This window comes from Haplochromis burtoni, unplaced genomic scaffold, assembly GCF_018398535.1.
Source record: "Haplochromis burtoni strain Fernald_Lab_line unplaced genomic scaffold, NCSU_Asbu1 Contig_356, whole genome shotgun sequence".
NCBI classification, from domain to species: domain Eukaryota; kingdom Metazoa; phylum Chordata; class Actinopteri; order Cichliformes; family Cichlidae; genus Haplochromis; species Haplochromis burtoni.
The window spans coordinates 516134-536515 of NW_024582717.1; the positions used below are offsets into that span (position 1 = coordinate 516134).

General features: G+C 40.9%; 2 protein-coding genes across 2 annotated transcripts; both read left to right on the forward strand.

The window, feature by feature from the left end:
• Positions 1 to 4124: 4124 nt before the first annotated feature.
• derl2 (derlin 2) lies at positions 4125 to 9148 on the forward strand. The gene is made up of 7 exons (XM_005943073.3): positions 4125 to 4279; positions 6257 to 6322; positions 6762 to 6835; positions 7070 to 7163; positions 7348 to 7543; positions 7682 to 7772; positions 8597 to 9148. Exons 1-7 carry the CDS (start codon positions 4187 to 4189, stop codon positions 8700 to 8702), a joined length of 720 nt encoding a protein of 239 aa, XP_005943135.1. The 5' UTR covers positions 4125 to 4186; the 3' UTR covers positions 8703 to 9148.
• Positions 9149 to 10473: 1325 nt separating this feature from the next.
• LOC102295833 (SWI/SNF-related matrix-associated actin-dependent regulator of chromatin subfamily B member 1) lies at positions 10474 to 19614 on the forward strand (the record flags this gene model as incomplete). The annotated part of the gene is given in 8 exon segments (XM_005943074.3): positions 10474 to 10998; positions 12869 to 12980; positions 13726 to 13834; positions 14052 to 14189; positions 18102 to 18229; positions 18311 to 18477; positions 19199 to 19389; positions 19483 to 19614. Coding segments are annotated over 8 exon segments (1067 nt in total), but the record flags the coding sequence as incomplete, so codon positions are not given.
• Positions 19615 to 20382: the final 768 nt, after the last annotated feature.

Sequence of the window (20382 nt, forward strand, 5' to 3'; positions counted from 1 at the left end):
CTGGACTATTTTAATTGACTGTGTTAATTTTTGACTATGATTTGAAACTAGTTCAGATTAAACATGCTAAGGAAATGCACCTTATTAAACAGTCAAATTAAAGAATATTATTATTCTGCTTATCTGGATTATACACTGTTAGATCTAGATCTGGACCAGGGTATCGCTGAACTCCATGACAGTCTGAGGTGCAACCTGATGGCGTCGGATGGACACAAGTCTCCTCTGGGCCCAGAGGAGTTCTATTAGATTTAGGTTCAGGCAAGCATGGGAGCCAGTCAGTGCTATCATTTCCTTCACCCTCCAGGAACTGCCTGCATATTCTCGCAACGAGACTGGTTATTGTAGTGCACCAGTGTAGGGTCTAACAGGGACTCCGAGGATTTCTTCCTGATACCTATTGAGAGTCAGGGTGCCATTGCCTAGCGTGTAGATGTCTGTGCATCAATGTTACAGGCAGCAAAACTTTCTTGATCACTTCTCCAGACCCTGTCACATCTGTCACATGTACAGAGATTGAACCTATTCTCATTTGTGAAAAGCACAGGGTGTTAGGGGTGGAGCTGCCAATTCTCATATGTCATTTTCTCATGGCAAATTCCAATCTGGCTCCATAGTGTTGAGAAGTGACACGGGGCTCAAGCCACCCTTTGAAGTCTGTTTGTGATTGTTTGGTTCGAGACATTCACACCAGTTGCCTGATGGTGGTCATTTTGAAAGACACAAAGATACTGGTCTTGCAGTTGAGTTGAGGACCTTTTATAGCCCTGTCCAGCTCTCTCGAAGTCTCAAGAGTGCTGGACATAAAAACTTCAAACCTTCTGGCAATGGCATGTATTAATAGGATTTTACAATCATAGAGCATTATGTCCTTCCACATCAGTGTTTTGTGCTATGGCTCAATAAATAAATTCCTAATTCTGAAACAGTTTTCGTGTGTCCAAATGGAATTAGTTCCTCATTAGTTCATACACATTCATACTCTGAACGCATCTGAGAGCAATTTGGGGTTAGGATCTTGCCCAAGGATACTTGGCATGCAGACTAGAGGAGCCAGGGATCGAACCGAACCACTAAGAATTTTTCAACATCAGTTTGTCACAGTGACTGTTCGATCTGTTGGTGGTACGTGTCTGTCCTTCCATGCTGGCTCCTGTTCTTGCTCCTGTTCTTTCTTGGGGTTCTAGTTCCTGAGGTATTCACTAATGTTTTGAAGGAAGGCTCAAGAGATTGGAGATTGTTACCATCATGGGCTCATATGGTCAGGATGAGAATGAACAGTCAGCAATCACTTGCAGGTTTCTCGTTTTATTGAACATTCAGTATTGAAAGGAAAGACACACATAGACTACTAACTCTGAAAGGAAATGAAGTGTGATTTTCTGGTTGAAACCGTCCATGGAGCTTTATTGTGTTAACGTCAGTGGCTCCTTTGGCCAGCTTATTATTCCAGCAGAGCATCTGTTGATTGGCAGAGTGTAGCTGTTGCCCAGATCTTGTCCTTCCCATTCAGCTGACTCCTCAGAACTTGCTTTATTTGGTGGTTGTGGTTTTCCTAGCAGCTACTTCATGGTTCCCATTTGTGTGGGTACAGGTACAGGTAGCTATCCTCAATGCCTGCAATGCGGCTTTCTGGCAGTTCACTCCCCTCAGTTCTGATTAACTTCCCTCTCTTTTTTACCATATAAACACACTTTTCCAGTCCGAATAACATTCCAATACTGTTGCAGTAGAGCCAAGTGGTGTGGATTGGTGAATGGATGTCTTGTTTACTCCTGGCGTATAACTTGATGCCAACCATGTAGAGGAAGCGGCTGACATTTGCTCCAGTCCGTAGCCAGTCTTATTAATGAGCTGGCTGAGGAGACTCAGGCCTATGCTGAACAGAAGTGGGAACAGAGCATTTCCTTGGTAAATCCCACACTTGATGGTGACTTGTCCATCTGGCTTGAAGTTGGCTGTTTACCATATCCCCATTGCATTCCTGATGAAGGCTCTTATTTAGTTCACGGAGTCAAAGGCCTTCTTGTAGTAAATCCAGGCAGTGCACAGGTTGGTCCGCCTGGTCTTACCATCCATGAGTAGTTGTACCAGTAGCTGGGATTTTGCCCCACTGGTGTTGCTGCTAATTCCTTTCTGGGCCTTGCTCATGTATTGAACATGAACTTTTCGTCATGGGCGCTATGATGCCTGGCAGGAGCTTCCATTTGGTGCTGAGGCCAGTTATTGGTCAGTAGTTGGATGGAAGTGGCCCCTTCTGAGACTCAGGACTGTTCAGCGTTCAATTAGTCAGTCTGAATATATATCACATCCATTATCCATTATCTAGGCAGTTAGGCAAGGCTGTGAGTCTTTGCTTGGCAGGTGGGGATGATGACATCTTCCTGCTTATCTGACATCCTGGCTCTCCCTTGTCATAGCATTTGTGTTGGACCCTATCCAGTAGAAGCTGGTTCACTTGTCCTATTTGACACTGGAGTGCAGTTAGCTTCTTTAGGCAGTAACTGTGAATCATGGTGCCATTTAGCTCTTTATGCTTGAGTCTTCCACTCTGATGATTTTTGGAGCTTGTTGATGGAGGTTGCTAGCCACTAAGCATTGTTTTTATGTGTTGCCTCTTTCTCCCATGTGCTCTTCGAGAATTGCTTAGTCTCTAGCCTTGGCAGGGCTGTTCTCATATTATCCCCCTGCCACTGAGAGTACATCTTGGATGGCTCAGTTGAGTAGAGCTGGTTTATTCTCCTGGCTTCTCTCTGGTATATCTCTTTAGGCAGTTAGGCAAGGCTGTGAGTCTTTGCTTGGCAGGTGGGGATGATGACATCTTCCTGCTTATCTGACATCCTGGCTCTCCCTTGTCATAGCATTTGTGTTGGACCTCATCAATCTCTAGTTGTAATAGCAGTTGCTTCTTCCAGATGTTGTTATAGCAGCTAGATATATAGGAAAGCATAAAGATTGTCAAATTTGCACAAAGGCCACATTGTAATGATCAGACGACTGGACTGGAGCACCTCTGAAACTGCAGCTCTTGTGGGATGTTCCTGGTCTGCAGTGTTCATTATCTATCAAAAGTGTTCCAAGGAAGGAACAGTGGTGAACCCACAGTAGTTTTATGGCAAGCATAGTATGACATCCATGTGGGGAGTCGAGGCTCAGGCTGGCCTGTATAATCGGATACAACAAATTAGTTAACTATTGCTCAAACTGCTGAAAAGTTAATATAGGTTCTGATAGAAAAGTGTCAGAATACACAGTCCATCACAGTTTGTCACTTATGGGGCAGCATGGCTTCAGACCAGTGCCAATAACGGATGTGTGAGCATCAGAACTAATCCACAGAGCAATGGAAGAAGCTGGCCTGGTCTGATGAATCACATTTTCTTTTACATCACATGAATGTCCTGGTACACGTGCTTACCTGGGGAAGATTTCATTCATCAAGATATGTGTTTTAACTCCTCTTTTTGAGCAGTGTATTTTCCAGTCATTCAGTGTTTTGTTCTAGAACTTTAAGTGATTTCTATTACACACACACACACACACACACACACACACACACACACACACACACACTTTAAAAATACATTTTGCGAGGTTAAAATTTGAAAGCTTTCTTTTGAAGAGACCACCTGCTTTCTTTTCCAAGGCTGGATCTTGACACAGCCAGTGTAAAGAGGGAATACCCCATGAATGTTGGCAACACGCTTCTCCACACGCCTCTGATAATATGCTGATTCTTGGCTAAAATAATTTCGACAGGTCTTGTGTTCTAAAAGGTAATATACCCTCATACATCTTTAAGATATTTCAATAAAAGGAAAAGAGCAACCTAAAGTGTATAACAATCTCCAGGTAATATCCTATTTCGTCTTAGAATATCACGTGTATTTTCAAGTCTTCGTCTTTTTTTTCTTTTTTTTTGAACGTTATCATGTCAAACATGTCAAAACAAAATAAATAAAAACTGTACTACATTAGTTCTTCTTGAAATATGGAAACTACAAAAACCATCAGTCTTACGATCCACATCTGTATATTCAGTAAAAACATCGGCGAAAGACCATAGATTGTATAAAAGTGTAGAAACTGGAACATTTGCCATTTGTCCCATGTGCTTGAATGCAGCACCGTTGGCTTTGTGGGATGACGTGTCAAGAAAGTGCCGGAAGCTTTCAGTCGGTCTAAAATGGCTTACCAGACGCTGCAACAGGAATACCTACAGATTCCTGTTGTTACCAGGGCATACACAACCGCCTGTGTACTCACAACTGCTGCGGTGGTAAGACTCATTCAGGTGTTCTCAGTGTTAGACAGGGAGTAATAAACTCGCACTGCCTACCGCGGTCATCGTAAGGTGGTTACTTCGGTGCTAGCTCGGTGCTTGGGAACCTGTTAGAAGGGTACGTGCCTGAACGGAACCTAGTTGGATCTCTTGCTTAAGTGATATGAAGCAATAAGCGGAGCGGGCTACTTGTACCCGGTGCCACGGCCTCTCTCTGACCTGTCAAGTTGCTGTTGAAACGACCGATAATTTCCTTAGTGCGCCTCACAAGCTACAGCTGTTGTTTATTTATCCTGTAGGGTTAAGAGCTACCTGGTGCTAGCGGCTCACGTCACTCTCATCATCATGGATAAACGTTATTAGAATTTTACAGTCCAGTTTTAGGGAATACATGTTATATATGCTCTTTCTTTCAAGCTGTCTTAGATGTAAAATGTGGGCACTGTCGCACTGCATTAGAACGAATTTGTTTTTCTGCATGTGTGTGCAGCAGTGGGAAAAGGTGATACAGAACTGGCCAATGATGTTTCAGTTGGTCACAGTGGAGCCATTTTAAAGCCCATGTAGGTAGGTTGATAAGGTGTTGGGTGCAAATCATTCCTTCCCAGGAGAGGCCAGCCTACCAAAATTACTCCAAACCTGCGTCAACCACTAATTCTGCTAATATGAGTGGGCCAGATTTCACCCAGATACATCTTAAAAACCTCATAGCCGGTTATCGCAAAGGCTGGTTTGCCGTTATTGTTGCTGGGGGTGGCATTAACAGTTAGGGTCAGAGGGCAGTTACTTTTCCACACAGGGTCAGGTATGTTTGGATAGCTTTTTCACTTAATGAATAAAATCACTAGTTAAAAAACTGAAATTTGTATTTGCTTGGGTTCTCTTTATGTAATGTTAAAATTTGCTTGATCTGAAAAAAATGTGTGACAGTACAAAGAAGAGGGAAAGAAAGGATTCATTAAGGGGGGCTAAAAGTTTTTCACAGAACTGCATGAAGCTGACCGTGAAATTTTGGTATTTTGGAGCTTCTTATGGGTTTTTTTTTTTTAAACAGTAGTCAGTATTTTTGAATTATTGTAATTATTAGCATAAAATGGCTTATTTTGCAGTTACTGTTATGATGTGCACAGTCGTGTCATTTTCAGTTTCTGATGCAATAACAAGAAATATGCAAAATAGCTGCCTAAACCCCATGTGAGTTGGCTGATAAGGCATTCTGAGTGTACTTTTTACAGTACTGTCACAGTTCTGAAAGTAAATGCACTTCTTATTGATTATTGGATATTGGTATTTTCAGAGTCGGCAATATCAGCTATCAGCAAATAAGATGAATTTACCAGTGTCACGGGCTGATCTTGATCTGTGTTTTCTAGATTTGCTTTGTTTTTAATGTTTAAAAATAGTGTGACGATGAAGAGCTGAAGGACCTTAAGTGGATTTAACCGTTTGTGAAGATATATCTCTGGTACAAAGGAAAAAATAAATAACTAAAAGGCAACAAGAAATCCAGAGTAAAACAGTAGGGTTTCTCCAGCATTCACTGCTTTGATCTCAAATAGAAAGAGGAAATACAGGGGTAGATAATGGCTCAAGTGTCAGTATTTGCCCAAAGTTTTACATGTCTTGATTCCTTGTTCATTACTAATACTTATAAATTAAAGTATTGTGATGTTGGTGCTTTTAGCTCCAGGTAATATTAAAGTGTAGAAAAGAAAGCGGAGCAGGACTCCGACTTGTCTGACTGCAGTTCTGTTGTCTTGATGAATCAAGCTTAGACTTATACTGTGTAAGCAGCTGTCTTATGCAGCTGATTTTCCAGAAAATGGCAGGTCAGATTTGTCTAAACCAGAGCATTATTTCTGTTTGTGTACACAGTAGACTAAGCTTGGTTTTAATAAAGATACACTGGATCTTTTTGTGCCATTGTCATTGTTGTGACATATAACTTATTCTTTACTTTGCTTTCTCTTTCAGCAACTAGAGATCATCACACCATTTCAGCTCTACTTCAACCCAGATTTAATTCTAAGAAATTATCAGGTGAGTTATCTGACCCTCAGATTAAGACCATACCAAAATGAAAACCCGCTGTTTAAGCAGCCAGTCAGAAGATTGAAAATATATGGGTAAGCAGTAAAACTGAGGGACTTCAACAATGGGCAGTATAAGACAAATAATGATTATTTTGAACTGTGACTCAATCAAAGCTATTCTAGACTAATACTAAAAATAAGGAACCGGAAAGTAACAGATCTGGTTCCATTTAACGAAAAATGTAAAACTGCTGGTGCAAAATATAAACTACAGTAAAATAATTACATAATTAAATAAAAATCAAGATTTCAACCTTTCTATGTGAATGTGAACTTGTTGAGCTGAGAATTAAACAAAACCTGCACTGACATTATTTTAAACTGGACAAATGGATGTAGTAGTTTTACTGTTATCTGCAGCTGAATGTTGTTTCTTTCACTTCTAGGTATGGCGACTAATAACCAACTTCCTGTTTTTTGGTCCGGTTGGTTTCAATTTCCTGTTCAATATGATTTTTCTGTATCCTTCTCAGTTCCACAGCTCTTTACATATAAAGTCGCTATGCATGCTTTACTTTCTGGTTCACTGGGGAACGCCGGGTGTGGTTTTAGAGATGATATGTTAAAAAGTTATGTAAAAATAGAGTTCTTGTAAAAAATAAAAAAATAAATTAAAAAAATTAAAGCACAAATTGGGATGATGGTGATGACGTGTACATTTTTCTCGCAGCTTTCCTTAACCATGTACTTGCAGGTACAGATACTGTCGAATGCTGGAGGAGGGCTCTTTCAGGGGACGCACGGCTGACTTTGTCTTCATGTTTCTCTTTGGTGGACTTCTGATGACTGTATCCTCTTAGATCGTTCAGAGAACAACTTTATATACGACATATATACATGCATACACTCCTTATGTGGTAAGCAACTTTTCGATCTCTCTGCTGCCGTTGATTGATTATTAGTCTGTTAATGTTGGGCAGACACAAACAGTCAGCAGTAATGTTCAGCCATTTGTCCTCAATGAAGTCTCAGATATTTGGCACTTTTGTGAGTCTGGTGTTCCTGGGCCAGGCCTTCACCATCATGCTGGTATACGTGTGGAGTCGACGGAACCCGAATGTTCGCATGAACTTCTTTGGCCTGCTCAACTTTCAGGCACCCTTCTTGCCCTGGGTGCTAATGGGATTCTCACTTCTGCTGGGCAACTCTATCATCGTGGATCTTTTAGGTGCTTATAATTGACCCCTGCTGTCAGTGTTCAGTACTTTGGTGGTATGCTAAGATTTGCAGGTACCTGCTGTGTTTAGTGGTGTACAGCAAGGTTTTGATGGGTTAGAATAAAACTGATTTGTATTTTTCTCTTGAGGTATTGCTGTTGGTCATGTGTACTTCTTCCTGGAGGATGTTTTCCCAAATCAACCAGGTGGTGGAAGGTGGCTCAAGACCCCATCAATCATGTGAGTCACAGAATAATTGTAATATTTGTGGTGTGAGAGAAGTTTTAAGTTTTAAGTATCAGATGGGAATTTCTCTAAACAGACATGTGGCTGCAGTCACCTTTAACCACCATGTGCAGCTGGTCTTTACACACACAGAGGTGTCTGTTATAATTTAAGTACTTTTCTAAGATCCAGTTATTGTTTTTCCTTTGATTTTTCTCTCTTCCCTAAGGCCAGCTGAAGTAGGAGAACAGTGGAAAAAGCATGTCATGCCCTTAAAATCAATAACGAGCTACAAAACACACTTCAAGCACAAATTAATTTGGTTGGCTGAAATCCAATTGTTGTTTCACGAAATGCTTTTGTCATTTAAACATTATGTTGACATATGCTCAAGCTATATTCTTCATTAACAGAAATAAAACTTGGAATTCACAAAGTACTAAACAGTGTCTTCGAAGACTAACTGAAATTGCGCAAGTTGCAAAACGCAGATAAGAGCAGACCTTTTTTTTTTTTTTCTTCTATCAAAAATAGTGGATTCTTAAAAAATGACATCATCAAAAGGGGCTATGGTAGAAATTCATAATAAATTCATGGGAGGTTCCTATGTGGCTCTTGAAATCAAGGCAAACCCTGAAAAGACAAGAGGCCTACATATGTAGACAGCAGTCCGTTTCCATATTTTGTTCTGGATAAAGCTGCTGTGTATCTTCAGTTTGATTGACATATTTTTTTTATGTTGGACAATGTAACAAAAATCCGTTCTTAGCTGCATCACTAGCTATACTTCTGTGTTTGTAGAAATGACTCATTCTCCTTTTGCCGTGTTTCTCCCACAGAAAGATGCTCTTTGACACTCCAGAAGAAGATGCCAACTATAACCCCCTGCCAGAGGACCGCCCGGGCGGGTTTGCATGGGGGGAAGGACAGCGCCTTGGTGGTTAAATACACCCTCTATTTCATCCCTGATCATCAGGTCACCTTCAGGGACCTTCTCTCAGAGAGTTGAAGACATGGTCTTTGTTTTTGACGTGTTTGTTTAGTTGTGGATGAGGAATGCCAAACAGCCACAAGTGGTTTGGAGATAACGGTGTGTTGTCTGTGTATATGGGCTTTAATCATCTTCACAAACTCTTCTTGATGCCAGATCGTCGCTCTAAGACTATTTGATAGAATACAAGCTTCCGATGGAACTGTGGATGGTGAACCTGAGGGCCTCAGGTGATGTTTGTCTTTGTCTCCGGGGAAAAATAAATGAATAAATTATGGCATACAATTATATGAAAGAGGAAAATGACAGCAGTGGAATATTATTGAAATGAATTTATTTACAAAGAGTGCATTTTTTTTATTTCACTTTTTTAAAGAATAAATGTCTGTTGCAAACAATAGTTTGGTTTCATCTCTTTGAAATGTTTTAGTTTTTGCTTGAAACCAAAGATGTTCTTACTAATTCTGAGTGTAAAAATGCAACATGTCAGTTGAAAGACTCTTGTAACTTGTCTTATTGTTAGAGACGGAGATGTCAGGATTTTCACTGTTTTTGATTTCATAGCCCATGAGGTGTGGCGCAAAGTGAGAATAATGGGTTAGCAAGCTATCTTGAGCCTCAAGGCAGACGTTTCAATGTCATGTCAGATTTGCTGAATCTGCTGTAAGTGGGGCGACCGTGGCTCAGGGGGTTGGGAAGCGTATCTGTAACTGGAAGGTCGCCGGTTCGATCCCCGGGCTCTCTGTCCTGGTCGTTGTGTCCTTGGGCAAGACACTTTACCCTACCGCCTACTGGTGTTGGCCAGAGGGGCCGATGGCGCGATATGGCAGCCTCGCTTCTGTCAGTCTGCCCCAGGGCAGCTGTGGCTACAACTGTAGCTGCCTCCACCAGTGTGTGAATGCGAGAGTGAATGAATAGTGGTATTGTAAAGCGCTTTGGGTGCCTTGAAAAGCGCTATATAAATCCAAACCATTATTAAGTGTAAATCGGTTGGTAATGGCATGTCAAAGCTAGCCATTTGAAAACGCCTCCATTATTAAGCAATATCTTTTTACAAGAACACTTAGTTTTTCTTGCCTTATTGGTAGCAAAACAAAATTTTGACTTTTTGAAAATTCAAATGGCAGATATGTTTTTAAGTGTTCCAGAAAGACAAGTATGTAAATTTTGTTCCTTGCATGCACTTCTGGAATATTGGTGTCTTCTGCACTATTGTCATATTTAATTTGATTGAGATAGCTTTAAACATATCTGTAATACACAATCCATTTTTATGGTAGACTTACTGGAGTAGAAAGAATCCTTCATGTGCTTAAAAAATGGATTTATGAATACTTGGGCTAATCTCGGTTATTTGGCACTCTCTGTGTGTGTATTTTGATCCAATATCTAGAAGACCTATGTGCCGTTTGCATTAGATCAGCAGTCCCCAGCCCCCAAGCTGGTACCGGTCCATGAGTTGTTTGGTACCGGACCGTGAGTTGAGGCTTGGGTGTGAAATTTATGGTTTTCAAGGTTTTATAGGTTTTTAGCATTTTTTTTTTATCATTAACTCTGTTTCCCTGGGTCTTTTCCCGTGTGTTATGAATAAATCTTCTTTTTTTGGTACCGGTACTGGTTTTATTTTATTGTATTTATCCGCGACACCTTAAAGGCCGGTCCGTGAAAATATTATCGGACATAAACCGGTCCGTGGCGCAAAAAAGGTTGGGGACCGCTGCATTAGATTCATAAGGAATTGTAAGAACTCCACAATAATAGGGATATCGCAGATAACCTCTGCAGCTGGAGGAGTTAAATCTAATTTTAATGTAGAACAGTAGGGGCGGTAATGAGCACTGGCAATTGTTCATCCACTTTGAGCGAGGACAGAAAGAGAGTAGCATCCCATGAAGCGTTTAGACTTTTCGGGAAAAATTCTTCCAAATTTGAATGTCCTCATTTAATCCATCTAAATAGGGACTGGTACAGAAATTGCTGTAGTTTTCAATTTTTTGTGGATAATCTTCATGTCATTTTATACTTGGTAAGCAGACATGCTCCTAATTGGAGTAAGCAAAACCTATTTGAAGGGACGTTATCGGATTTCCCATTTTCAACTCAGGCTGCGAACGCACCTGAAGAAAGGCTACTCAAATAATTAGCACTGACTGCGTAAAGATGCAATTAGCTCTCAGTAAGACGTTTGGCCAGAAGCCGGTAAAATTTCAGCTCGAACAAGATGGAGACTTTTACATGGTGGGGTCGGAGGTATGTGACGGTCTGTACACAAACTTTCGGGGCCTAAATCTCTTATGCTTGCTGCAGTTATCCTTTCTGCTGGCTAGATGATGCTAGCATGCTAACGAGCGCCACTGATGCCTCAATAAACAAAGAAGCATGTGAAACGAAGAGCGGGGTGTAGTCAGTCAAACAAGCTGCTACCAAAGCTCTAATTGTGCCGTTCAAAACCAGTAAAAACTAACCTCAGCTTCTGTCGTTTTGCTGTAACTTGGTATTCCCCACTGGGTTACTGCAGTTACTTTATTTTAAAATAACCAATTTCAACTAAGCTTGAGCCGTCTGCCATTATTATTCTGACCGTTTTGATGTCACTTTTGCACTGCTTGAGTCGACAAACACAACCCACTTGGTAAAAAAGGTGAATAAAAACGTATAGTTGTCCACTGCACTGTGCGGGCTAGCACTGTTTGGAAGACCTTAAAGGTATTTTTTGTAATCACCTTCTTTGCAGAGTTCAGCTAAATTTTTCACCACAGCAGCATTTTGGAGGCACCGATCTTAGGATGTTTTGTGACTCACTGCTGATCTTTTAAAGAATGGTTAAAATTTGATTGACAGTTAGCTCAAAACATGGCATCAATACAGAGCTGTGGCACCTTCGAATGTGACATCCTACCTCAGCTGTTTGGAGGGAATGTCATGAGCTGCTATAGCTTCTAGCCCTGGTGTTGTCTTGTTAGGAGTTTCTTCTTGGTAAATTACTGTATGCATGTGCGGGTTAAAGGGTCTGATCCTCTCATTATGTCCACATTATTGCTTACAAGAAGAGAAACGGGGTTTATTTTCACACCTGGTTGGGAAAAAAGTGTGTGTGTGTGTGTGTGTGCGTGCGTGTGTGTTTTGTTTTTCGTTTTTAAAGCGGAAGACTAGATTGGAAATAAGACAGATCAAGATAAGACAGTTTTGGATGGTATTTCAAAGCCAGGACTGTGCCATGCTTACAACTGGTGCAGCTCCTTTTGTTTCTACAAACAGTGATTGAAATGTTTGATAGCTTTCAAATTAGTTGGCATGACAATGAAAAGCAGTCCTAATGTTTATTAACATTTGCAAGGTGGTTTGGAAACATTTGTTTTTCTTAGTGAATGATTTGCATCTTTAGTGTGCTAATAGTTAAGACAACATCCATTTTCTTCAGATTATCCAGTTTGTTTGGGCTAAAGTCTATCCCCAACTGATTTAGTTCTGTTTCACATATTTAACAAGGAACTGGAAACATTCCTGAGAGATTTGGGTCCACAGTGTCTTCATAGCGTCACACTGATTGATTGATATCTTGTGACTACCTTTTGAACAGTGCATAAGTGACATCAAAACGGTCTTAATAATAATGACAGACGGCTAAAGCTGCGTCACTTAAGCATGTTACACAAAGCAGAAAGATATTTTTTTTCCAGTCTTACTTTATTTTAACATAACCCATTTCAACTAACTGCAGTAACCCAAGTTAATGCGTAGGGAATACGAAGTTACAGCAAAACGACAGAAGCTGAGGTTAGTTTTTACTGGTTTTGAATGGCACAATTAGAACTTTGGTAGCAGCTTGTTTGACTGAGTGTACACCCCGCTCTTCGTTTCACATGCTTCTTTGTTTATTGAGGCATCAGTGGCGCTCGTTAGCATGCTAGCATCATCTAGCCAGCAGAAAGCAGTAGTTGGATCTGCATTTAAGAACACGGAAGAACAATTACAGCTAAATCACTATAAACAAAAAATGAAATGGTCCTTTTGATAGAACTGCAGTTATGACAGGTGCTGTTATCTGTTTCTTTGGTTCTTTGTTTTTAACATTTGTTTCACTGTGGATTGGAAAAACACATGCACTTTGCTGTTCAAGGTTGGAAACTATCTGCGGATGTTCAGAGGCTCCCTTTATAAAAGATATCCATCTTTATGGAGGAGGCTGGCCTCTGTGGAGGAGAGAAAGAAAATTGTAGCATCGTCACATGGTGAGTGGCTTTTTGTATGTGTGCAGGGTAAGGGGTTACTGTGGATACTAACATGATTTGGACTCCTCCCAGGGTTGTATAGAATTTCCTATCCACAAAATCTTCTGCAGACATTAAGGCAGTTTGAGAAAACCCCGGACACTACCACAACAAAAAAATACTAAAGTCCTACTTTCAATCAGTTACTCAAAATTATTATGGAGAAATGTAAGCAATACACTCAGCTGTGCAAAAATAAAAAAGTACATTTACCTTCAAAAAACGAGTTAAGTCCGTAGATGGCAAAAACTGCAAACATTTCAAGTATTTAAACAATATTATGCCTGAGTTTATTACTGGACTATCAATTACATCATGTATCTTGAGACTTTACCTTTACAGATTGATGTGACTGTCAGTGTTGTTACAGATAATTAAAAGTAAACTTAAAAAAATCCAAAAACATTTCCTGTAACTGAAATAAAATAAATCCTTTTAATATTGTGTACTTACAAAAAATTCAAAAACAGTAAGAACAAAAAGTATACAATATTGCTTGTGTACTTTAATATTTTTTAATTAAAGTGCAATAGTAAAACCTTTTTCCTTTTTAAAGTAAAATTTATAGGAAATGTCTTTAATTTTGGTGTTGAGCTGAACTTCTTGCCGCAAACAAATATTGCCCCCAAAAAAACAAACAAAAAAAAAAAGCTAAAGCTACTGTAAAACATGTGTCTTTGTTCTCTGGACGATTGTTCATTTACAGCCACCAGTGTTACTCTGCTGAAGGCTTCAGAGTGTGAAGAGATCTTTGATGGAAATGATGAGAAATACAAAGCAGTGTCTATCAACACAGAGCCCCCTGCTTACCTCAGGTAATCTGCTGATGAATGCAGACCCCAGTTATACGATGACATCAACTCATGACTCAGTTTTGTTGGTTGCATAGATGAATGGAGTTTTTTGTTTTGTTTTTTTACATTTTAGCAAAGCTTCAAGAGAGCTTTGATAAGTCTGTAATTCTAAGTGATGAAATCCCTTATTGCTGATCATTGTTGAGACAGAAGATGTTTGTTTATTCTTCTTGTAAAGGGAGCAAAAGGCAAAGAGAAGTAGTCAGTGGGTTCCCACACTGCCCAACAGCTCTCACCATCTGGATGCTGTGCCTTGCTCCACCACCATCAACCGGAACCGGATGGGCCGTGACAAGAAGAGGACCTTCCCTCTTTGGTATGAAGGCTGTTTGTTCCCATTCTCATGTGTTTTGTGGACTTATTACTACTGTATGTATTCTGCTTGTTCATGTCAGAGTTAAGGTTCGCAATGACACACCATCATGTAATATAATTCAACAGCACAATCCTGGGCCTTAAAAAAATGAACGCATCATTCTTTATTCATTTGTCAGCAACTACAACTCACCAATGACCATTAAAATGATCATATTTCATAGCTTATCTAGTAGAATTTACTACATTGTTTCTGAACTTCTCAGCATAGTTTGTAGTACATACAGAAATTAGGCATAATAATGTGATCACTGACATGTGAAGTGAATAACACTCTTCGCCGTGGCACCTGTTAGTGGGTGGGAGCGAGTGAACGATTTGTCCTTAAAATGGGCAAGTGTCTTTCAACAAGTTTGGTGGCTTGGCTAGCCAAATTATGATGGCTAGAAGACTAGGTGAGAGCATCTACATAACTGCAGCTCTTGTGGGGTGTTCCCAGTCTGCAGTGGTCTGTGTCTAAGGAAGGACCAGTGATGAACCAGTGACAGAGTCATTAAAGCTCCTTGATGCATATGGAGAGAGAAAGCTGGGCCATGTGGTTCAGTCCAACAGACAGTTTGATTAACAACAGTAAATCAAATATCTGAAAAAATTTAATGCTGGTTTTGATAGAAAGGTACACAGTGTCCCACACTTTGTTGTATATGGGGCTGCATAGCATTCAGATCAGCCAGGATGCCCATGTCAACTACCAAGAGCACCAATAATGGGTGTGTGAGCATCAGAACTTGATCACAGAGCAGTGGAAGAAGGTGGCCTGGTCTGATTAACTACATGTTTTTTTACATTACACTAGATGAGTGTGCATCTTACCTGGGAAACACCTAGCACCAGGATGCACTACAGGAAGAAGGTGAGCCCATGGAGGCAATATGATGCTTTGGACAATGATCTGCTTGGAAATCTTGAGTCCTGCCATCCATGTGGATGTTACTTTCACATGTACCACCTACCTAAGCATTGTTGCAGACCATGTAGATCCTGTCACGGAAATGGTATTTGCTGATGGCTGTGGCCTCTTTCCTGCCGAGTAATGTCAAGATGGACAGCAATCAGCATATGTGGGATGTGCTGGACAAACAAGTCTGATCCACGCAGGCCCCACACAGCTTACAAACTCAATAAATCTCTTGCTAACATCTTGGTGCCAAATACCAGAGCACACATTCGAGGGTCTAGTGGAGCTGATGCCTTGAGCAGTCAGGGCTGTTTGGCAGCTACCCTGGGGCCAACACAAAATATTCCTGCCAATTTAAGTGACAGAAATGAATATAATATTAAAAATTAATATTTGGATCAATCACCATCTGACAGTAAATGTTTTGTGTTGTTCTACTTATTCTATTGGCCAGCTGTTACATATCTGTTTCAGGTCTTTCTGGATTTGCTTGTAGTAAAGCCACTCTTGATGAATCCTGCTCACATTTATTTAGAGAACAGCTACCTCAGTTTTCAAGATCCCACACAGTCTCCATCAGTTGTTTACTTTTTATATCAACAACATTGATTGTCTTTACTCACTTGCTCATTTGGATAGTCTTTTTTTTTTGTACATAGTCTAGTAGTTTTCCCTTCAGTAATTTCACTTTTATTCAGTAATTTGCTCAGCTCTTGGTAGATAGCATTGGTCACACTAGGGTGGCTGTGGCTCAGGCAGTTGAGCAGGTCATCTGCCAGTTGGAAGGTTGTTGATTCAATTCTTGGCTGCTCTAGCATGGATGCCAAAGTATCATTTGGCAAGTATCCTTGCTCCCAGTGTCCTCATCAGAATGTGAATGTTACAAAGTCATGTTACTGCATACCTGAAACTTATGAAACAAACAAAACCAACAGAACAAGAATACAAGTAAATAAATAGAAAATCCATATACTTTGATTATGAGATAGAGTTAGCAATAGTCATATGTAAAGTAGCATTGGTATGCTTATATTATACCAGGGCCCGTGAGAAAATGGCAGCAATATCCAAACTGGCATACAGCATAAATAGGTCCCATATTTTATGAAACCTATGGTCCCTACTATGTAACTTGCATGTTAGGAAGTCTTACAACACATATTCCAGTACCTTTTGCTGCCATTGAGTCTTAGATGGGCCCGTACCCGTGATCCAGTTCAAAAGGACACATTTCCTTGCACAGAACGTTAGCAGCCTGTAAAGCTGCTTTCCAAACTTCCCTCTGATTTTTGTCATTCGCTGCTCCGAGTAGCATGCACAATGGATTGCATTCAGTGTCAGTAGAGAAGATCTTATCCAGTTCACATTTTATAACGAACCAAAATTGTTGTATTTTCCTGCAGGACCATAGACAATGCGTGAGGTTGCCCACCTCTATTTTACATTTAGGGCACAGCGGAGAAAGGTCTGAATTGTATCTATGACCTTGAGAAAGTGATACAGTGGGGCAAAAAAGTATTTAGTCAGCCACCGATTGTGCAAGTTCCCCCACTTAAAATGATGACAGAGGTCAGTAATTTGCACCAGAGGTACACTTCAACTGTGAGAGACAGAATGTGAAAAAAAAATCCATGAATCCACATGGTAGGATTTGTAAAGAATTTATTGTAAATTAGGGTGGAAAATAAGTATTTGGTCACCTCAAACAAGGAAAATCTCTGGCTCTCACAGACCTGTAACGTCTTCTGTAAGAAGCTTTTCTGTCCCCCACTCGTTACCTGTATGAATGGCACCTGTTTGAACTCATCATCTGTATAAAAGACACCTGTCCACAGCCTCAAACAGTCAGACTCCAAACTCCGCCATGGCCAAGACCAAAGAGCTTTCGAAGGACACCAGGAAAAGTATTGTAGACCTGCACCAGACTGGGAAGAGTGAATCTACAATAGGCAAGCAGCTTGGTGTGAAAAAATCAACTGTGGGAGCAATCATCAGAAAATGGAAGACATACAAGACCACTGATAATCTCCCTCGATCTGGGGCTCCACGCAAGATCTCATCCCGTGGGGTCAAAATGATTATGAGAACGGTGAGCAAAGATCCCAGAACCACACGGGGGGACCTGGTGAATGACCTGCAGAGAGCTGGGACCAAAGTAACAAAGGTCACCATCAGTAACACACTACAACGGCAGGGAATCAAATCCCGCAGTGCCAGACGTGTTCCGCTGCTGAAGCCAGTGCATGTCCAGGCCCGTCTGAAGTTTGCCAGAGAGCACATGGATGATACAGCAGAGGATTGGGGCTGTTTTTCTGCCAAGGGGACAGGACGACTGATCCGTGTTAAGGACAGAATGAATGGTCCCCAGACCCCCAATAGCGCAAAAAACTGCACATTCCAGGGTGGCCTTTTGTTGTGGGCAGTCTGAGGTACACCTGTGCACTACTCATGATGTCAGATCAGCATCCTGATGTGGCACACCTGTGAGGTGGGATGGATTATCTCAATATAGCAGATGTGCCCACTACCACACATTTGGACTGATTTGTGACCACTGTTTGGGAGGGATGGTTATATTGTGTATCTGGAATGAATTTTAGGTCTCTACGTCCATCCCATGGGGAATGGGAGCAGTAACAAAGGTGTTGCGTTTATATTTTTGTTGATGTATTTTCCACCCTGATTTACGAATAAATTCTTTACAAATCCTACCATGTGGATTCATGGATTTTTTTTTTTCCACATTCTGTCTCTCACAGTTGAAGTGTACCTCTGGTGCAAATTACTGACCTCTGTCATCATTTTAGGTGGGGGACTTGCACAATCGGTGGCTGACTAAATACTTTTTTGCCCCACTGTATGTGAGCTCTGTGTAGAATTTTAATTTGGATTAGTGTTGACCATTTTGAGTAAAACAAGAATAATGCAACATCAGATTGTATGCATCTCACTTAGTTTTGATGACCACGACCCTGCAGTAATCCATGAGAATGCAGCCCAGATAGAGGCACTGGTCCCTGTTCGTCTAGACATGGAGATAGATGGGCAGAAACTACGGGATACCTTCACATGGAATATGAATGGTACTTATACACGTCTACTACTTTGAAAATATCTGCAGCATCTGGTGCTATTTTGTGTTTAATTACCTGCTTTTTCCTTAGAAAAACTTATGACCCCAGAGATGTTTGCTGAGATTTTGTGTGACGACCTCGACTTGAATCCTCTGGCTTTTGTCCCAGCCATCGCATCAGCTATTCGTCAGCAGATTGAGTCTTACCCCACTGACAGTCTCTTAGAAGACCAGGCGGACCAGAGAGTCATCATCAAGGTAGGTGCTGCACCAAAGTAACAATTTTAACAGGAAGTCAAGAAATGACATGTCTAGCAAGAAAATTTTAAATTATTTTAGACAAGCTCATCAGCCATGATCAATGATGTATATCTTAACCTGATTTGATTTAATTCAATTTTATTTATACAGCACCAAATCATAGCAGTTACATCAAGGTACTTTATATTGTAAGGCAAAGACCCCATAATAATGCAGTATGCATGCCAAAGCAATCAAATGACCCCCCTTTGGCCAAGCACAACAGTGGGGTCTGTAAAGACCAGTTGGGGGTGATGACAGGACAAAAATTACACTGAAAGGATTAATAGTAACTAAAAAGCATATTGAAGGACATATCCTGATCAAAATGACTCCAAGATTCCTTACAGTGTTACTGAAGGTCAAGATAATGCCATCGTGCACAAGCATCTATTTAGATAACATATTTCTAAGATTTTTAAGGCTGAGTACAATTATCTCAGTTTTATCTGAATTTAGAAGCAGGAAATTAGAGGTCATCCAGGTCTTTGTCTATTCCTGCAGTTAAGCTATTTGTTGTCTCATCTGGCTTCATGGATAGATAGACCTGTGTATCATCTGCATAGCAATGAAAATGCCTGCCTAAGGGAAGCATGTATAATGTAAACAAATCTTGGCAGTGTTGAACAGAAATACGTCTATAATAGGTTGGTATATGAAAATTTCATATGTCCCACAGCTGAACATCCATGTAGGGAACATCTCTCTGGTGGACCAGTTTGAGTGGGACATGTCAGAGAGGGAGAACTCTCCAGAGTCATTTGCATTGAAGCTGTGCTCTGAGCTGGGTCTCGGCGGGGAGTTTGTCACCACTATTGCCTACAGCATCCGTGGTCAGCTCAGCTGGCACCAGAGGACCTATGCTTTCAGGTAAGTCACTGTAATAAGCCTTTGAGAATGACTGTGAATCTTGGTGTGTTATGGTGCACTCATTTGTTACTCTCATACTTGGAATGTGTCCAGTGAGAACCCACTACCCACAGTAGAGATTGCCATTCGCAACACAGGTGATGCAGACCAGTGGTGCCCCCTGTTGGAGACCCTGACAGATGCGGAAATGGAGAAGAAGATCAGAGACCAAGACAGAAACACAAGGTGACACAGTCAGATGCATTTAATATAGTTATTATCTGCTCCATTGACTTTTATCAGACTGACAGTCATATGGTGCCACTAGGTTAATAAAAAAAAAAAAAAAGATCCCATAAATGGGCAGAGTCACAAATTCAAAGTGTACATGTTGTACATGTTAATTAGTCTACGCTTCAGAACATGGTTGATGAACTCATGATGAAATGTAATATCGAGGCTTTATTTTCAGAGCAGCTGAGCAGAACGGGTTCAACTCTGAGTGTTAATAGTGCAATATCAAAATCAGAGATTTTTAGAACGTCTCTGCAGGGAAACATTGTTAGGCTGATCTTCAACAACAGTGCATCTCACCCGTCTCACGCTCTTTATAAAAGCTTCATTATTCCTCTTATTCCATCATTGAAGTAATGGAAGGCTCTAGCCACCATTTTCAGTATTCCACACCTTGGGCAGCCTTGGCTGGATGCATTGTTTTTGACTTGTCTGTCCATCCTTACATATTAACTGCAGAGAGCTGGGACCAAAGTAACAAAGGTCACCATCAGTAACACTACGACGGCAGGGAATCAAATCCCGCAGTGCCAGACGTGTTCCGCTGCTGAAGCCAGTGCATGTCCAGGCCCGTCTGAAGTTTGCCAGAGAGCACATGGATGATACAGCAGAGGATTAAGGGGCTGTTTTTCTGCCAAGGGGACAGGACGACTGATCCGTGTTAAGGACAGAATGAATGGTCCCCAGACCCCCAATAGCGCAAAAAACTGCACATTCCAG